Source organism: Pectinophora gossypiella, chromosome 22, assembly GCF_024362695.1.
Source record: "Pectinophora gossypiella chromosome 22, ilPecGoss1.1, whole genome shotgun sequence".
Taxonomy (NCBI): domain Eukaryota; kingdom Metazoa; phylum Arthropoda; class Insecta; order Lepidoptera; family Gelechiidae; genus Pectinophora; species Pectinophora gossypiella.
Window position 1 is genome coordinate 768,461 of NC_065425.1, and position 20,635 is coordinate 789,095.

Consider the following 20,635-nt stretch of genomic DNA (forward strand, 5'->3'; position numbering starts at 1 on the left):
GTCTATTTATTTAGAAAGAAATACATATACCTAGAATAAAAATAGGTAAGTACTACAGATACAGTAATTTAAGAGCCACACTCTTGTCGGTGCAACATTCTTCATGCTACTTCTTTAGGAAAAAATAGGGCACATATTTCCGTCTTGCCTTCCGCCCCGCAGTGCTCTGCCTGGCTTGAATGACTTCAGGGGGGTTAAAAAGGCCATTTGAAATTTGTTGACATTGCCCACTTACTTTTATATGCAAATGTCAAATTGCAATATTGCTTTTTTAGATGAATTGCTTCGGTGTGGCATTTTTAACTGCCCAGATCATATTAAATAGGGAGATACGCCCTCAGCACTATTTTACACGACTCCGCGCGTCGCCTGTTGACTCACGTCGGTGAAGCAGCCGCACCAAGACATTCCTGGCTGGACTGTAACATAGATAAATGTTAATTTTAATGTTATTGTGAAAATTTCAATGAGGAACTATCCAGGCTACGCTTGTAAAAAATTATATAGATGGCGCTGTAGAAATTTTACTTACCTATTTTCTCATTACTCGGGTACATAACTACTTATTCAAAAATAAAATGTAATGGCAGAAGCATGTATAAAAATAATTTTTGCTTCATATTTGGATCAGATTATGTACAGAATTATGTTGCTACCTATATTGCTTCTTTTTATTTTGATAAGTATAATAATGGGTGGAATATAATTGTGCCCGGGTGTAATAAAAAGAGTCATCATTTATACCCAAAAACAAATATAAAAGATGTATATATGTTTATTATGCATGAAATTAGAAGGTTAAACGAAAGATGTTTATACAGCGCCATCTATATTTTGTTTGGGCAACGTAACCTGGAAAGTCCTGGAATGACAACGCAAAGTGTTCAATATAAGTAAGTAAATATTACTCAAGTGAGGGTAGTTTTGTCATTCACCTCACCAGTCGTCCCGTGACCACGGTCGGTGCCAAACATGTAACGTCAAAGCGTCGGAAATATAATTAATAAGGTAAAGTTCTACATTAGTTCATATTGTGCTGTTTCCTAATTTTATTTTAAGTTACTTAAACCAACCTGTAATTTTTTCACCTAATTTTATTTTAAGTTATACCCTGTCATTTCTTTATCGACCGAAAAAAAAGGGACGGAGATTGACAGCTTATTTTGTGATAAATAAAATAAGTAATAAATTTAAAATGAATTAGTGAAGTTGAACAATAATCTGGCCGAATCAATTAGACATTTCGCCGGTATGCGACCCGTTTGACATGTTTGTAATTCTATTTACCTACTCGTACTTATATATCGAAGTATATTTTTACAAAAGAGAACGCTAAAATTTTCATGATCTTTTTGTGATTTTTCCGACGGAAAATTCCATTTGATATCAACTCAGAATCTACGATATAAAAGTCAAAACTCTAAAAATAAAATCACTGAACTGACGTCGACTCCTTGACTACAAACATTATTCAATCTTTATTATACTTTGAGGACGTTTTCAATTATTTTCTTCACGCTTATTTACCGCACGGGCAGTAGTAGGATACCTACATTAAAAAGCGAATATGAGTACCGAGAGTGGACTGTGTGCTTGAAATCATGAAATTATTTATTTGCATTGTTCTTCTTGTGGTAAGTAAAAAAAATGGTTTTAATCTACTTACCTAAATGGGATTAGACAGTGTTGCCAGTTTGTCGATATTCTACAGACTGCACTTCGGGGAGTGTGTCCGCGATCTACACGAGCTCATTCCACCATCCCCCTTTTATTTTTGGACTTCCAGACGTACGGCCGGGTTCAATCCCTATTTGGTGGGTAACCCAACTATTCGCATAAAGCGCTTCGCATCGTCCTTCATTATGCGCACTGCTAGGGAGTGGAATTCTCTGCCGTCTTCTGTATTTCCGTATGCATATAACCCGGGTGCTTTCAAGGCCAGAGTGAACACGCACCTTCTGGGCGAGCTTGCTCTTAGGCCTCGTCAATGCCTTCGGGCAAGTCTGGGGCCAAGAGAAAACCCATCAAAGGTAAAAAAGTGTGGTTTTCAATTGAGGAGCGCCGGTTCGAACCCCGGTAAAGGACTTGCACCAATGAGTTATTAATTTAGGCTATAAGTGCAGATTTCACTAAAACAGTTGTCTCGAAGACAACAATTGTATGCCGTATTGTTGTCTTCGAGACAACTGTTTTAGTGAATGAGGTGTGGGTACTTATTTCATCTTGCAATGGGACTAGATATTCTCATTTTTTCTCTTTAAACCGCATTGTTTCAGGTAAACTTGAACAATGCTGTTGGAGACTACAGCTACCATTCTAGTAAGTTATACCTATAGTCTATACCCTGGCTTAGGCAGCGCCGCATTTAAGCATAGGATCGTAATAGATAGCCATTCTTATCGTGTGGGTTGTGAGGCGGAATACCAGCCTCATCAACCCTGGTGTCAGGGTTATGATTAAGCCGCCAAAGGCCCCTGACATGGCTCATGTAACGATTACTCACTAACACACATCCGGAAAGGGACGAATGATTCAAGACTGTTAATTTTAAAATAAATGAGCGAATTAACGAATAACCCGGGCGAATAAAATAGGCATATCGCTGATATGCAACCTGATTGACGTGTGCTGTCAACTTAATTCTCTCGTAGACCAATGTAAAATTTTGAGAGGGTTGTTTAAATTTCTATCTAAAATTGACGTCTGTTCCATAAATTTTATGTCTGTCGATTAACCGTCCCTCTCCTTTTGGCAGGTATATCAAACGGGTTTCATATCAGCTAGATACTTATTTTATTCGCCCGGATATATTCATACTCATTCAAAATTTTAAGACAGTTTTCAATCATCCGTCCCTTTCCTTTCTGTGGATAAGAAAATGACAGGTGTAACTTAAAATAAAATTAAGAAGTTTCTGCAGGAATTTATTTGGTAGTTTCCTAGGTCTAAGATAAATTTAAAAAAGACAGATCTAAAGGTGACAAAAAGACGTTTTAATTTTTCTGTTTAACTTATTTATGAATTTCAATAAAGAAAAATGTAAGTGCGATATTTTGTCACGTTTTTCTATGACGTCCCAGGATGCTTTTACATTCAAATTCTTATAGCTATTTCGCGTTTTGACGTTTAGTAAAAAGTAACTGATTTGACTAGTTGGAAACTACCGTATTGGGGCCAGTGACTAATAAAGCTTACATTTAATTTAAATGTAGGTCTGAATTCTGGAGGACACCCCATATTACGAGCTGTAGAGGAAATGTCTGCCGAAGTGGCAAGAGAACCTAGTAAGTATATTATGTATGTACTTTACTATCTACTAATAATCATCATCATCACCAGCCCATTAACGTCCCCACTGCTGGGGCACGGGCCTGCCCTATGGATGAATAGGGAGATCGGGCCTTAAACCACCACGCGGGCCCAGTGCGGATTGGTGGTTATTAACGACTGCTAGTGCAGCCGGGACCAACGGCTTAACGTGCCTTCCGAAGCACGGAGGAGCTCGAGATGAACTTTTTTTTGTGGTCACCCATCCTATGACCGGCCTTTGCGAAAGTTGCTTAACTTCAACAATCGCAGACCGAGCGCGTTTACCGCTGCGCCACCGAGCTCCTCAAAGTATCATAGTAGTTTATTTTCTTATGTGCCAGTTTGCCCTTTGGCAAAGGCCTCCCCAAGAGTGCATTTACTATCTACTATTAAATACCAACTGAAATTACTACCTGCCGACCTAGAAGGATGTATTATGAATTATGATTACAGCTTTTTTTAAAATAAAAAATAACATTATGTAAAACCTAGAAGGACGTACATTGACCAAATTGGAGATGTCCTTAGAAAAGGTTTAGTACGATCTACTCAGAACCGGCGTGTGTGTATGAAGTGATTGATGAATGTGGAGGAAGCAAGAGAAGTGTGTCAGGATCGAAGCAAATGGAATTCTATATAATAGGCGTGAGTTTATGTGTATGTATGTACTGAAATTACTGAGCTTAGTCAGTTGACTACGTCATCATCATACTTCTGTCCTTATCCCACTCTTATACGTTCACACTGCTGGACACAGGCCTCCCTTCAACCGCAGGGGGTATGGAGCATACTCTACCACGCCGCTTCACTGCGGGTTGGAGCTGTTTTACGGTTAATAACCTGGACCAACAGCTTAACGTGCCAAAGCACGGAATCTTACTTTTTCGGACAATCAGGTGATTCAAGTCACCAAACAAAGGACAGTCTCATAGTGATATCGACAATGTCCCCATTGGGAATCGAATCCGGACCTCAAGATCGTGAGCGCAACGCTCTAACCACTAGACCACGGAGGCTGTTGTGTTAGAGAAAACGTAAGCGACTTTATTAAAAATAAATAATTTCATTCCGGTCGATTGAGAATTTGAGACTACTTAACCTGGATTGAAGCAGTCTCAAAATTCCACCGTTTCGAGTTTTTGCTGACAATTATTTTCCTTTTTTAAGCAATGTTATCACCGTTCATTGCCCATAAATATGCATGATATAAGTATTAGACAGTATTGAGGAAATGGATTCTGGTAGGGCTCTAGCTAGAACATCACCGATTGAGAAATTGGTCGGTGTACTGCGGAACGGAAGGCGATTGGGGCAACCACCGTTCTATACGCCCTATCCATGGAGTAATGAAAATGGAGGCGATTACTCCACCGACAAGAGCGCAGCTCTTAAATAAAGAGAGAGAGAAATATTAGACGCGTATTTTAAAAAAGTTTAGCTGGTTTACGAGTAAGGATAAATCATTTTTTGGGGTTATCTACCCTAAAAGGAAATTCCAAATTCAATTCAAATTCAAAATTCATCATTATATTATAACTCTTATTAGATGTTTGCCTACCACAGATATCTACCTACCTGCTTTTATCTTTTTTTAACCTTATTGTATAAAAAAATATCTCACCACCCACCTCTAAAAGTACTTATACAAAGAGGGAATATTTTCACAATTTAACCTAAGAAAAAATTCTTGAATTAAAGTGGTTTTTTTTTTTAATTAGTCTTAAATATGAATAAAAAAGGGGCCAGAAATTAATAAAAGCAAATAATTTAACTCAAAAAGACAAAAACAGTCACTGTTTCCGCCCGGGATCGAACCGGGGACCTTGTGCGTGTGAAGCACACGTGATAACCACTACACTACGGAAACTTGAAAGTTATAGGCGAAAATGTTGATAGCTATCTTCTGGAATTGATTAATTATGATATTACAATAAATTTAAATTGGTGACCATTTTCACATCGAGATTCGATTTTGAACTGATAATAAGATTGAGACTGCCAATTTAGGACCCAATTTTAACAAACACTTTAGACCATTTTCCGATGACGACATAATTCATACCAAATGTACCAAAATGGGCCAATGGCGACTAAATAGCTATCCTGACACCGATTTAACGTGCATTCCGAAGCACAGGTCATGTTATTTTCGGACAATCAGGTGATCAGCTTGCAATGTCCTAACCAAACTAGCGATCACAAAGTAATTGTGTAATTACTAGGTAATTAGGTAGGTACGTCCCCGGATTCGAACCCAAGACCGCCGGATCGCGAGCCCAATACGCAACCGCTGGACCAAAGAGGACGTTTATAATGAATTATTGCTTCCAGGTTCGGACACCAGCTGGGTACTGACCCTGCAAGCGGATATCAGGAAGATGGTGAAGGAATTTGGCTATGAGGCCGCGACGCCGTACATACAGGCGCTGGTCGAAGGTGAGATCTTCATAATTGTAAGTACTTATAGTTCTCATCATCATCATCATCAGCCCATTAACGTCCCCACTGCTGGGGCACGGGCCTTTCCTATGGATGGATAGGGAGATCGGGCCTTAAACCATCACGCGGGCCCAGTGCGGATTGATGGTTATTAACGACTGCTAATGCAGCCGGGTCCAACGTGTCTTCCAAAGCACGGAGGAGCTCGAGATGAAAACTTTTTTTTGTGGTCACCCATCTTCTGACCGGTCTTTGCGAAAGTTGCTTAACTTCAACAATCGCAGACCGAGCGCGTTTACCGCTGGGCCACCGAGCACCTCAAACTATACAACTAAGTCAAACTATATAACTTATAGTTCTAAATGTGTTCAAATTCAAATTGGGTTGTGTACTAGGTTTAGATAAATCATAAAATTCTGATTACTAAATAAAGGCAGATCTAAAACTAACGAAAAACATTTTCTTTTTTTCTATTTAACTTATTTATAAATTGTAATCAAGAAAAACGTAATAATAAGTCCGGCATTTTGTCACGTTTTTCTATGACGTCACAGTGTGCTTTTTCATACAAATTCCATAGTAATTTCGTGTTTTGATATTTAGTAAAAAGTAACTGATTTGACTAGTTGGAAACTGGCCTATTCAAAAATAATATAATATAAATATTATAAATAATAAAATAGATATCTTTATTCAGTTTGAATCGTCAATTTTTAAATAACGAACGTTTCCGGCTAAAACTAAGTACAGTCAATGATCATGAGCAATATAATGTACCCACTCTAGGACTCTGTCGCACTAACATATTTGACATTTAGTGAGACTTACAGTTCAATTTGTCAAAAAAGTTAATGTGACATGGTACCAAAGTGTATACATATTAATGCTCGTGACCGTACTACAGCTTCTTAAAACATCTATAGCCGGGGAAAAGAAGATATTAGAAAAACATTTTTGCATGTCGCTGCGTATACCGAATTTCAGGGTTTTAGATTTGCCGTAGAATTGCACTAATTAGTCGTCGACTAGTCGACAATGTCCCTATCGGGAATCGAACCCAGACCTGCAGATTGTGAGCCTAACAATCTAACCACTAGACCACAGAGGCTGTCGCTCTCCTAATTGACTGATAAAACTAAATAATTACTCGTTTGACTAAACCCAAACGGCATTCAAACAATGGATTACCACTAACAGCTAATAAATTACTTGTCAAATAACGGCAGCCGATCAAATTGGCTGTCGCAATGCGGTTCCATCGATTACTCGCCGCGGTTGAAATTAATCATAGAACCTACAAGTAAATATGTACTAGCAGTGACCGGCAGAACTAGAAACGGTCCAAACATAGGTAGGCGGATAAGTTAAGTATTATAGTCATCACCAGCCCATTAACGTCCCCACTGCTGGGGCACGGGGCTTCTCTATGGATGGATAGGGAAATCGGGCCTTAAACCACCACGCGGGCCCAGTGCGAATTGGTGGTTATTAACGACTGCTAATGCAGCCGGAACCAACGGCTTAACGTGCCTTCCGAAGCACGGAGGAGCTAGAGATGTTTTTTTTTGTGGTCACACATCCTATGACCGGCCTTTGCGAAAGTTACTTAACTTCAACAATCGCAGACTGAGCGTGTTTACCGCTGCGCCACCGAGCTCCTCATGTAAGTATTATAGTACGGGGTAATATTTTTTTTTGTTTACCTTTGATGAGTTTTCTCTTGGCCCCAGCCTTGCCCGAAGGCGTTGACGAGGACTAAGATGGAGCGAGCTTGCCCAGAGGTGCCTGTTCACTCTGGTCTTGAAAGCACCCGGGTTATATGCATTCGGAAATTCAGAAAACTGCAAAGAATTCCTCTCCCTAGCAGCGCGCATAATGAAGGACTAAGTTACCTACTGAATAAAGACAACCGTTGATCCCGGTTACTACTTACTGATGTAAGTGCCTATGTAGTCGTTACATGAGCCATGTCAGGGGCGTTTGGCGGCTCAGTAATAACCCTGACAGCAGGGTTGATGAGGTTAGTATTCCACCTCACAACCCACACGATAAGAAGAAGAATAGACATTTTGAATTTTAATTTGTATTAAACCATTCAAACGTTTTAATATATGAATGAATGAAAGAATGAATTGTTTATTCGCATTTGCAGTATCGTACAAAGTACAGTGCTCCGCCCCGTTTCTTTCTTCTGTGTATAAGCTTAATACATTTATTGTCTGTTTACAGATGCTGAGAAGAAACACGGCGTCTTATTGCACGTTAACGGTAGGTAACATTAACACGTTGATGGTCAGATTTTCCAGTCGATACCGACCCCGCCGGCGTGGTCGACAATTTCCCTCAATCGGCGCTTATCGCTATCGACCCACTAGGGTCCATTAATTCTTTCAAATAATTTTCCTCTCAGACGACGCCCTGAGCCGAGGTTCGCGCCCAACTGGGCACGCCCCAAGGTTTTGTTTCCTTTGATTTTTTTTAGTACATAAGATCACGCCTATTTCCCGTTGGGATAGGCAGACACCACAGAATTCCACTTACTACTTATTTACTTGCTTTTTTTGTACTTAGGTTGTTATTATTTGTTTTTACCATTTCAGTGAAACGAAGTAAGTGCTTAAATACCTACGTATATCCAATTAAGAACTATAAAAAAAATGCGAGCATAGTATTTGGTGGTGTTACAGCTTAGATAAACTTCTTTCAAATAGAATATTTAAAATTTAAAACAGACCTATGTTTCCGAATCACGGGTCCTAGGAAAAATCACTAGCCTTGCTCTGGAATTCACGAAAGAGAAAGAGTTCTCATCGTTTTTCTGATTAATAATTTTTTTTCGCCTGACAGAGGGCATCAGTAACTGTCAGTACTATTCAGAGGCGGAGGACAGGAGTCCTAGTACGGCTTTGAAACGGCTACTCTGGGCTCCATCCCACTCGCATCAGACAGAGTACTGCGGGGCGGAAGCCAAGAGGGAAACCACTGTCATATTTTTCCCTAAAAAGTAGCATGGAGAGGAATGCAACACCGAAAAAAGCGTGGCTTTTAAATTGATGATGAATATTTTTTTAAATTTATTACAGCAAATAATAACGATGAAACTAGACGGCGCGACCCAAAATTTGTGCCACCCTGGAATTTGAAGCCAAGACGTAAGTTGACGAAGTTGGAGATGTTCTTAAAAAGGTTTAGTGCGATCTACTATGAACTGGTGTGTGTGTGTGAAACGATTGATGAATATGGGTGAAGCAAGAAAAATGGAATTTTCTGTCGCAAAATGCATGTATTTTCGCGATTTTTAATAATTATTTTCAGTTCCATACTTCTGCGACAGCGGCCTTCGGCGGAGGGCAGGAGTCCTAGTACGGCTTTAAAATAGACTACTCTGGGCGTCATTCTACTCGCGCCAGACAGAGTACTGCGGGGTAGAAGGCAAGAGGGAAACCACTGCTCTATTTTCCCTATAAAGTAGCATGGAGAATGCTACACCGACAAGAGCGTGGCTCTTAAATTAGTGATGTTGACTTCTGTGAAAATTTCACTGTAGAGTTTCATACACATTTCCTTAAGTAAAGTTCTAGTTTTCGGCTATAGAGCTAAAAGTCACTGTGATCTTTTGGTACACCGGCTTGCTTATCAAACGGGGAGCACCGGTTCGATACCTGGACTTGCACCAATGAGTTACCTATTAATTTATCTTAAGTGCAGTTTCATAATCTATCACGTTGGTCTAACAGGAAACTCGATGAGGCGTTGGTACTTAGTTCTACTTGTGATGGATGTACCTCTGCCTACCTCAATTGGGATAGAGTCGTGAGCTCAGGCTAAGTAATACTATGTTACGTGTTTCAGCAGTACCAGGCTACCGTAGCTCAAAAGACCCTCAATATCTGGTGCAGCTTCATGAGGATATAAAATCCTTTGTGCTTGATAACGGTTATGATGAATCCAAAGCTGCTATCAGAAGACTTGTTCAGAGTACGTATTCATTCATCATCATCATCATCCATAACGGCCTCCGTGGTTTGAGCATTGTACTCGCGATCCGGAGGTTCCCGGTTCAAATCCCGGTGGGGACATATCACAAAAATCTCATGGTGATCCCTAGTTTACTTAGTACATTACAGGCTGATCACCTGATTGTCCGAAAGAAAGATCATCCATGCTTCGGAAGACACGTTAAGCCGTTGGGTCCTTTAGCGGCTTAATAACAATATACGACTTTACGTGCCCTCCGAAGCACGGAATCATCTTACTATTCGGAATATCAGGTCACTCAAGCCTGCAATCGAATCAAAACAAAGGGCAGTCTCACAAAGTGATTCCGATAATGTTCCCATCGGGAATCGAACCCGGGCCTCCAGATCGTGAGTCCAACGCTCTAATCACTAGACCACAGAGGCTGTGTGACTATTTGCTTATATCTTGTTTATGTTTCAGCCGTAGAAGATGAAAATAAAATAAAGTTGTTGGTGTCAGGTAGGTACACAATATTAATATTTCTGTTTTTTTAATTTGTTATTTTAATTAAGCTTGATTTCTCAGTAATCTTTGATCAAAAAAGTTACATAACTTATTTAAAAAATGGACCCCAATAAAACTAATTGGTGAATTTTTATCATACAAAACTTAAAATATTCAGTAGACATTATAAACCCTGAGTTGGTACCTATTTATTGACATAAAGATTTTTGTGTTACCTGTATCTTTCAGTGTCACAAAATGGTAATGTATAATTTTTTATGTTTATTATTTCTTTTTTAGGGTTTTTTGTATTATTATTAACATTTAAATTAACAGTAAAGGACAGGAACAGCTTCCCGTAGTCTGTGTTTCCAACTTTTAAAATTTCGAGTTGTCAAGACTAGAATGAATAGGCATTTGCTGGGTAAGCGTGTTACTTCTTAGGCCGGTTATCACTTACCATCAGGTGGTATTAAGGTAAAAGGCAAACCTACTTTTGAATAAAACAATATTATGACATTGTTTTAAATTTAAGCGGTTATTGGTGCTAATTCCTGTAAATACCATCTAATTTTATTTTAAGTTATATCTGTCATTTTTTTATCCGCCGAAAAGGAAAGGGACGGGTAATCGACAAGCATAAAATTTATGGAACACACGTCAATTTTAAGCACAAATCTAAACCAACCGTCTTAAAATTTTACGTCCGTCAATAACCCGACACAGTTAAGTAGACAGCACGTCAAACGGATTGCATATCAGCGACGTACTTTTTGATTCGCCCGGGTTATTCATTCATTTACTCATTCTTCCTAAAATTAAGAGCTGTGTGTGAATCATCCGTCTCTTTCCTTTTCGACGGATATGAAACCGACGGATATAACTTAAAATAAAATTAGGCGGTGTCTGCAGGAATCGGGGCTAGTATCATAATTAAAGCACATAGTAACGGGTAAACGCGGTAAGAACCCGTTACTATGTGCTTTAATATTATGACAATCGACTGTGACAATACAAAATGTATGGGATTAACATAAGCAGTGATGTCTTCTTCTCTCCTACATCCTTAAAGGAGATAAAAGGATTAGAAGAAGTTTGGCGGCGAGGGTGTGCTGCCGCCAAAGGATGTTTTTCAGGGTACCGAACAGAGCATAGTACCCCGCTAGCCACACGTTGGTAGTGTGACTAGGGATCGACGATCCAACGGTGTTGTGTTGGAAGTTGTATATATGCGTCTTGCTGTGTAAACTTCGATATCGCGTTTCACGCCTGGTTGAACAATGCATTATTGAATGTGGCGCCATCTGTTGCATGTGGGCGGAACTAGGTGGCCAACTAGTTGGGTTCGCCACAGATGAAAAAAAAAGAATTAAATATTTGAAGGTGTCCTAAAACTGCCATCCCTGGGCATCGGTGATCACCACCACAAAGTCTTCCTTTTTCTCAGCCAGGCTGTGTACCTATTCTTTTTTTTTAAAGGTGACAGCACAATACTATACCAAAAGGATGATGACGATGAAGTTAAGAAAGTGTCAAGCAGTTCTGATGTCGGATGTAAGTTTAATGTGTTTTTTAGAGTAGTGGTAAGAACCGAGTGGGTGGTGTGGAGCCTATCATTTTGAGGTCGCAGATCCGAATCCAGCACAGGCCTAAACCAATGACTGTCGAATTCGTTTTCGAATTTATGTTTGGATCATAAAGGAAAACATCGTGAAAACCCACATTCCCGAGAAATGCATTTTCGGAGGTATGTTCCCTATATTGGGCTGATTTTCCCTTCGCGGGTTGAAAGGTCAGACAGACAGTCGCTTCTGTAAAAAATCGGACCTGTTAAAATCTTCAGGTTAGATAAGCGGACCCTGTGAAACACTGGATAATGCTAGGGGGATGTTGATAGTGGTAAGAGCGTAGGTCCCTCTCGATTTTGGACAAACACGAACCTCTTTAATGATATCGGTGTGGTCCTTCTTAATGTCTTTATAGTTTACGCCAATGATTTTTTTTTTCTCTTGCAGTTGCCCAGTTAATTGACTTGGTTCCAGACAATGATATTGACTCAAGAAAGTGTAAGTCGATATAATCGTCAAATTTTATTTACACCACAAACAATACTCAATTATTTATTGCATTCCATGTAGTACAATGGGGTGTTACATAGGCATAGGGACTAAAACATGGACCCTGTAGGGCACAGCAACGATGAAGGGAAAAGAGGAAGTGTGCATTAAAATTAAGTGTAGTGTCTGTGTAAAACGAGGTGTTTTGTATAAAGTCGGGATGTGACTATGATTAAGTTATGTAGTTCACTGCTGTTATTTTATTTTATTTGGAGAACTTACAGACTATTTCTACATTAAATAAACTAAATATGCATGAGATGATGCTAATAATAAGTTCCCGCTAGAAAAAAAATATTACAGAAGAAAGACTAAAAGATAAACTAAGTTTTAAATAAAGTCCGTGTCACGAAAGAACTCTCACGGCCGCCACGCTACTGTCTGTATGCAGATTCTGCATAGAATTTGTTGTGACTTGTCAATAAGTTTCATTAAAATCCGTCGACATATTTCGTGGCGCGGATTATTATTTTAAACCTAGTTTATCTTCATCGTATTGAAGTAACACTCACAACGTTTAAAAATGTCATTGAACATTCATAAGTTATATATTTTTTTTTTTGAAATTGTAGCAAAAACTTGTAAAGACAATTTAACATAAGAAATACTTTTTGTCACACACAGGATCAGTGATGTGTCTTTCCGGGGAATGAAATTTATGTACAGCTTTATTACTTTACTTAACATTTAGACCAGAGTACAAGAAATAACAATTTGAAAAATAAATTGAATTGGATTTGAATTTGAAAGCAACCAGTGTCCGTACTATTAAAGTTTTTAACGGAACCAGCGGGTATAGCACCGTAAGCGTGCGACTCTTTCTAGCCTCGACATACGTCACCCGTCACTCTCTCACAGTACTGCACAGAAAGAGACAGATAATCTCTGTCGCGGCGAGAAGGAGTTGCGTGCTTTCGGTGCTAAGCCCGCACGATGTCATTGCACAGGATGTACAACTTAATGAACAATTTTTTTTCATTCTTACCTCTATAATTAATTAGTTTTGTATGTATAAACCGAATGAGCCGTGTTACCCAGTTGGTAGAACGCTTACCTCTTACTTTGAGGTCGCAGGTTCGAATCCAGCACAGGCCTAAACCAATGATTGACGCATTTGCTGTCGAATTCATGTTTGAACCATAAATGATTATCACGTACTCAGCGGTGAAGGAAAACATCGTGAGGAAACCCACGTTCCCGAGAAATGCATTCGGAGGTATGTAACCTAACCTTTATTGGGCTAGTTTTTCCTTCGCGGGTTGGAATGTCAGACAGGCAGTCGCTTCTGTTAAAAAACCGGACCTGTCAAATCTTCAGGTGTAAGTGGATTCTATGAAAAACGGGATAATTCTAGGAGATGATGATGATGATGTATAATTAATTAGTTACTTAATTTCCAGATATAAATAAGAACGATTGGAAGGATGATCTTAAGTCGTATGTCAAAGCATTAGTAACGACTGTTGACACTGATAGCCTAATTACGAGGCTTCGACCTGTTGTCATGAGTAAGTAAACACTAACACAATTCACGAAATTCAATTTTTTTGGCGCTTTAAGGACCGCGGCAGTGACCCCCGCGCCAGCTCGTTCCTGGTTCAACAAGTTTCTTTGGCAATAGTGCGTGGTAACGCGGCCAGTATAATGGGCACCTTTGAACCAGGTACAGTCATGAGCAATATAATGTACCCACTTTAGGACTCTGTCGCACTAACATATTTGACATTTAGTGAGACTTAGAGTTCAATTTGTCAAAAAAGTTAATGTGACATGGTACCAAAGTGTATACATTATTAATGCTCGTGATCGTACGAGACGGAGCGGTATTTTAGACTGACCTGCAGTGTTTGTGCAATAATTTAAAATGTTTTAATTAATCGTAATATTAATTTATAAGTGACAAATTGTATTTAATTTATTCAAGCTTGCGGTCGTTATAGGGGTGGGTAGAGCTTCAAGTCACCAGAAGAGAACTTGCCGGTTTGCCGACAAGCCTTCGCGGTGTGGTGTCCGAATCGCACCGACACGAATTATATAGGGTGTTAGCGACATCGTAACGAATACTGAGGGGGATGATTAATCTTTCGAACGCCGGAACGCGGATCTCGACCAGACACAATGTAAAATCTATTGTGTCTGGTATCTCGGCATATGAGAGGTTAAGACCCCGATTCTGAGTTAATATCAAGTGGAATTTACCGTCGTAAAATTCGTGTCTTTTTTGTGTTTTAAAATTAGTCTTAAACTTTAGTCTTAGGGGAAAAGAGGGAGAGGGGAAGGACTGTGTCCTGCTTAGTCACACGACTATGTTACCTATAGATTTTTTTTGTTTCAGGTCTTGAAAAAGAGCATAGAGTGAGGATAAGCGACATTGATAGTAAGTTTATTTAAGAACTTTTTATAAAAAAAATATAATATTCCAAACTCGAAAATTATGATCGAGATATTTTTTTTAATAGTCTGTGTAATTTTCACTTATTTCAAAAGTTTCCACGAAACTATCTCTGAGTGGCAGTAAGTACTCATATATTATTTTTAATCTGTATAATTAACTTTATCCAACAGAAGGATTGTGTCCATTCCAACAAAGAACCAAAAAAGAACGGCCTCCGTGGTCCAGTGGTTGAGCGTTGTGCTCACGATCCGGAGGTCCTCGGTTCGATTCCCGGTGGGGACATATCATAAAAATTACCCTAGTTTGGTTAGGACATTACAGGCTGATCACCTGATTGTCCGAAAGTAAGACGATCCGTGCTTCAGAAGTCACGTTAAGGCGTTGGTCCCGGTTACTACTTACTGCAGTAAGTACGTAGTCGTTATATGAGTCATGCCAGGGGCCTTTGGCGGCTCAATAGTAACCCTGACACCAGGGTTAATGAGGTTGGTAATTCACCTCACAACCCACACGATAGAAGAAGAAGAAGAAGAACCAAAAAAAGAAGAAAATTTTTCCTGACTCTACGCCCTAATTCCATTCCCACATTTTAGGTTAACTACCTTTTATTTTTAATACTATATCTGTATTTTTTGTTTCAGTGGATAAAAAAGGTATCGTAACGTATTTTTTTATATTTATTATTTAATTCAATTCATATAGGAATTCTCATGACTTGTAACTGAAATCTATGGACTTTTTTCGTGCCGCGGACTTTTTTAAACCGGGGCCTTAGCCAAGTTGCAAACGATTATGACAACGGACAGTGACAGTGATAAAAATATATGGGTGTTGGCGTAAGGTGGCATAAGCTGACATACATAAAAAAAAAAACATAAAATGAGGATTTATACTACAAGCTCAAATGTAGGCGGCAGCACTGTTGAGTGTTCCTAAATTTTGATAGTTCTCCATACTTTCTAGCTAAAATTCGCAACGATGATGCTTTACATTTTGGAAAGCAACGAGTGTATCCCATCTGAAGGATGAGTTACGAAAACGAAAATCCATCAGATGGAAAAAGGCAGTTTTGATTGAAAATAAAGTTTTTCTAAGTTTTTTTTCTTTCCGATCTTTAGGACATAAATATAACACTATGATTTTGCAGGTAAACGCTGCACAAAGGGTTATAGTGCATTAATATAACCAAAATAATATGTTTGTTTACTTATAGTATGGGGAACTGTGAAAATTTAAGAACACTCGACAGTAGCGACACCTTATGGGAGAAAAAGGCAGATTTTATCCTCACTGACCTTACGTCAATCCCATACATATTTACCTCACTCACTGTTGAGTGTCGTAAACGTTTGCAAATTGGCTGACACCTTTGTTTTTATCTTAGTTTTCGCTTTGTTATAAGATGGACGTTTAACCCGGTATTCTGTACAGTGGGTTGCCTGTAACTAATGAAACGCGGTGCTAGTGACACCGTAACGAATACTCAGGGAGATGATTCAGCTCATGATTCTGAGTTAATATCAAGAAGTAATTCCACCGAAAATGTGTCGAATTTAAAATAATTTATAATAATAACACAAAAAGAACATATATTTTGGGACGAAAATTTCCATTCGGAATCGTGACCTGGATCATCCCCCTGAGTATTCGTTACGGTGTCAGTTACACGCTGATAAATATTATTATTTCATATTATTATTATTAGCCTGTGTGATCACTGCTGAGCAAAGGCATTCCCCATATCTTTCCAAGTATCCCGGTTCTGTGCGAGCTCTATCCAGTCTTTTCGATAACCGTCGAGATCATCGCGCCACTTTGCCCATCGTTCCGGATGCATGCGGCACACGTGTCCAGCCCGGTCCCACTTTAGCCTGGCTTAATTTCATATATTTCATATTTTCATTTATTCCTTATAACAACTGTATATTGTGTTGGAAATTGAAAATAAAAACAAAAACTATTATACTTATTATGTAAAATAATTGACTGCACGTAAAATTGTAGCATTTTATTTTCAGGCGACATTGTGATTAAAATGAAAAATATAAAGAAGGGTAAAAATAATGAAATTACAACTGAATCTGATCCAGAAACAAACACAGAGAGTACGAAGAAAAGGAAAAAGCTTCGAAATAAAAGTTAGTTCAAATGTCTATTATTATTAAACTGCTATCTGTTGCTGCTGGCTGTTTATGTTACCAATAGACAACTCCCGTCTTTAATTTCTCTGAAATTTTAAAACAATAAGTGTAATATGTTTTGTTTTTCGTTATAGAACCTAAACACAGAAAGAAAAGCAAGCATGATGACACTGAAACGAGAAAGCAGTTCACCATGTCACCTGACAGTTATGAGAGATATCTTCAAAAGTACAATTTATTTGGTCCTACTACCACTAGTAAGGATTTTTTTTTTTACCTTTGATGGGTTTGCTCTTGACCCTAGACTTGCCCGAAGGTATTGACGAGACCTAAGATGGAGCGAGCTCGCCCAGAAGGTGCCTGTTCACTCTGGCCTTGAAATCACTCGCGTTATATGCATGCGGAAATACAGAAAACAGCAAAGAATTCCACTCCCTAGCAGTGCGCATAATGAAGGATGATGCGAAGCGCTTTGTGCGAATAGTTGAGATATCCACCAAATAGAGATTAATACATACGTAGTAACATAATATAAGCTCACGAATATATCGCAAATGGGGTAGAAAGAGGTACATCCATCACAAGATGAACTGAATACCCACAGCTCACTTGTATATGCTTAAAGTGACCAGCGGGCTTAGCACCGTAAGCACGCGACTCTTTCTCGCCGCGACAGAGATCATCTGTCTCTTTCTGTGCAGTACTATGAGAAAGTGACGGGTGACGCATGTCGAGGGGAGAAAGAGTCGCGCGTTTACGGTGCTAAGCCCGCTGAAAATGTTTCCTAAAATTATTTTGGAGTCAAAAATGTGTAGAGTGGAGCGGTACAGTTTATGCAAATGGGTCGTCACGCTATCGTTGGATAAAAGATAAAAAAGATAAAATATGAATGTTTATATTTCAGCTGAGATACCGAATAAGGATCGAATAGCTGCCGATATCCAATTGTTTGCGCAATACTTATACGTTACTTATAACAGCGATATATTTGAATATAAAAGACATCTACATAATTTTTTGACAGGTAGGTCTCCTTTTTATTATTCAAATTCACTCATTTGCCTTAGCGTCCATAATAAATACAGGGTGTGAGTGACATCGTAACGAAAACTTTGAGGGATGATTCTAAGTAAGTAGATACCAAGTGGAATTTTCCGTCGCAAAAGTTAGAATTGAAATTAATTAAAAAAACAAATTCCACTTGATATCAACGCCAAAGTATAAAATTTAAAATAATACAAAAAAAAAATTGCGACGGAAAATTCCACTTAATATTAACTCGGAATCATGAGCTGAATCATCCCCCTCAGTATTCATTACGATGTCACTGTATTACAAAAATAAAATAATATACTTAGTAATTCAACAAAAATAATTCTCAATTAATTATAATTACAATAAACCGTTTGTAGTATGTACTCATAAATAATATTGTGAGTTGTAAATAAATAATTTAATTTACTTCTTTATGATTCGAACCATTTTATTCCAGAGTTTGGAAGACAAAATAAAGTTATCATAAAGGACTTCCGCTGTAAGTACCAACTTCAGTAATATTAATAAAAGTTACAATACAATACAAAAACTCTTTATTAAAGTTGTACCGAAGATAGCCAAAAATGTTACGTAATTTACCTATATACTGGGGAACCGGAGGGATATAGAGCATACTCCACCACGCTGCTCCACTACGGGTTGATGGAGGTGTATTTTACGGCTAGTAGCCGGGACTAACGACTTAACGTGCCTTCAAAAGCACGTAAACATATTACATTTTCGGATCAGTTGGACAGTCAGGCGTATATTGCCTGATTGTCCAAAAAAAAAACATAAGACAGTCTCGCAAATTGATTTCGACAATGGCCCCATCGGGAATCGATTCCAGGCCACCAGATCGTGAGCCCAACCGTCGACCACTGGATCATGGAGGTCGATGAAAAATGCTGATAATTATACAATTTTTAATATCTTGCTACCTATACATTTTAGATGACGAGAATAAATGTGAGTAGCAAATAATATTTACAAATAATTTATAAAAATCCCTAAGACTCCTTTGAAGTATGGAGCGGTTCAACACATAGCTAACATCTTTATTTAAGGCGACTTTTTGTAGATTTACTGCGATTGGAATTCACTATTTGGCTGTACAAATAGCGCTGAGGGCCGAAAGTTTATCTTATCCTAGCAAAGGTCACCATAATAGTTCATCATAAATTACATTTCGACATACCAATAACATAGAATAAACAATATCACACCCCGGACACTCCATACAAAAAATCTCATTTTTATCGTCGATGATCCTTACCTATATAATTAAGTACTTACAATAATTTTAAAATATTCAGAATTCAGAATCATTTATTCAACGTAATTATCATGGATAAACTTGTTGAAGGTCAATATAACATTTTTGAATTTACGTCATTTCGCAAGGTGTTATGGTTGAGGAGAAGAAATGAGAAGAAACTGCAACAGCAACACATCTTTCAAATCAATGAGGGTGCATTACAAGTTATTTAATAACTAGAGGAACACATTCAATACCAGACATTTTTATCATTTCATCATCATCATCATCATCCGTATGACGCCCACTGCTGGGCATAGGCCTCCCCCAAGGATCTCCACGACGATCGGTCCTGCACTGCCCGCATCCAGCGGCTTCGCGACCTTCACCAGATCGTCGGTCCACCTTGTAGCGGGCCTACCCACTGAGCGTCGTCCGACACGTGGTCGCCATTCTAGAACCTTTCCGCCCCATCGGCCTTCGGGTCTCGTCATCGGTTTTATCATTTAGGTAATCATTAATCTTATAATATTTTTTTCCTGTATCCTTTCAGCGGTGGCTTATTTTGAGCTAGAACCAGATCCTGATGCGATAAGTAATTATTTTATATTTTACAGGGTGTTAGTGACATTGTAGCAAAAACTTTCAAAAATGATTCAGACCATGATTCTGGTTGATATCAAGCGGAACTTTCCATCGCAAAAGTATGGAACTGAAAATAATAAAAAAACACTATTCATGAATTTTCCCGACAGGAAATTCCACTTGATATCAACTCAGAATCATGGTCTGAATCATCCCCCTCAGTATTTGTTACTGTATCACTAACACCCAAACCTATTTGTATGGCTACCTGCATGTCCTTGTACGGGTTGTAAGTGACATCGTAACTAATACTAACAGGAATGATTCAGCTCGTTATTCTGAGTTAATATCAAGTGGTATTTAAAATAATTTAAAGAACTAAAAAAGAAAATGTAATTTGCGACGTTAAATTTCACTTGATATTAACTCAGAATCATGGTCTGAAACTCCCCCTGAGTATTCGTTACGATGTCACTAACACCATGTATATTTTTATTTGCAGCTTATGTTAAACAAGAAGAACAGGAGACTAAGAAGGCATGGTGATTATCAATTAGTAAAATAATAAGTAAAAAAGAGTAATACACATATCGTCGTCTTATAGCGGGTGAGAGCCTGAGGCCAACTACTTAGTTAATGCTGTTTGAGGCAAATCTACAATTAGTCACACACAGTAAAAAAAGTCGTGTTATAGTAAAAACGATGTAAGCGCCATTTTAAAACATCACATGTGGATGTGATCTTTGTTAACAAAACCTCGTAATAGACACGCTGGTTGCAATCCAGGGTAGAAAATTCATCATCATCCCCATCCATCCATCTAGGGAGATGATGATGATGATGAGATGATGATGAAACCGGCATAATGTTAGCATTATGCCGGTTTCATCAT

General features: G+C 38.6%; 1 protein-coding gene and 1 non-coding gene across 2 annotated transcripts; one reads left to right on the plus strand and one right to left on the minus strand.

Annotated features, from left to right (window-relative positions):
- The first annotated feature begins 4,540 nt into the window (after nucleotides 1-4,540).
- Nucleotides 4,541-20,289, plus strand: LOC126376926 (uncharacterized). Its single transcript, XM_050024472.1, has 12 exons — nucleotides 4,541-4,550; nucleotides 5,641-5,745; nucleotides 7,978-8,016; nucleotides 8,832-8,900; nucleotides 9,601-9,726; nucleotides 10,189-10,227; nucleotides 11,692-11,766; nucleotides 12,228-12,278; nucleotides 13,730-13,837; nucleotides 14,665-14,706; nucleotides 15,366-15,377; nucleotides 20,246-20,289. The coding sequence occupies exons 1-12, from the start codon at nucleotides 4,541-4,543 to the stop codon at nucleotides 20,287-20,289; spliced, it is 720 nt and encodes a 239-aa protein (XP_049880429.1).
- Trnav-cac (transfer RNA valine (anticodon CAC)) lies at nucleotides 5,104-5,176 on the minus strand. Its single transcript has one exon. It is a non-coding gene; the product is annotated as a tRNA-Val (tRNA).
- Nucleotides 20,290-20,635: the final 346 nt, after the last annotated feature.

Bases quoted from the DNA above. Each gene is read 5' to 3' on its own strand.
- LOC126376926 (XM_050024472.1), top strand. The intron at 5,746-7,977 runs GTGAGATCTTCA...GTCTGTTTACAG, and splicing joins CATACAGGCGCTGGTCGAAG to ATGCTGAGAAGAAACACGGC. The intron at 9,727-10,188 runs GTACGTATTCAT...TTTATGTTTCAG, and splicing joins TATCAGAAGACTTGTTCAGA to CCGTAGAAGATGAAAATAAA.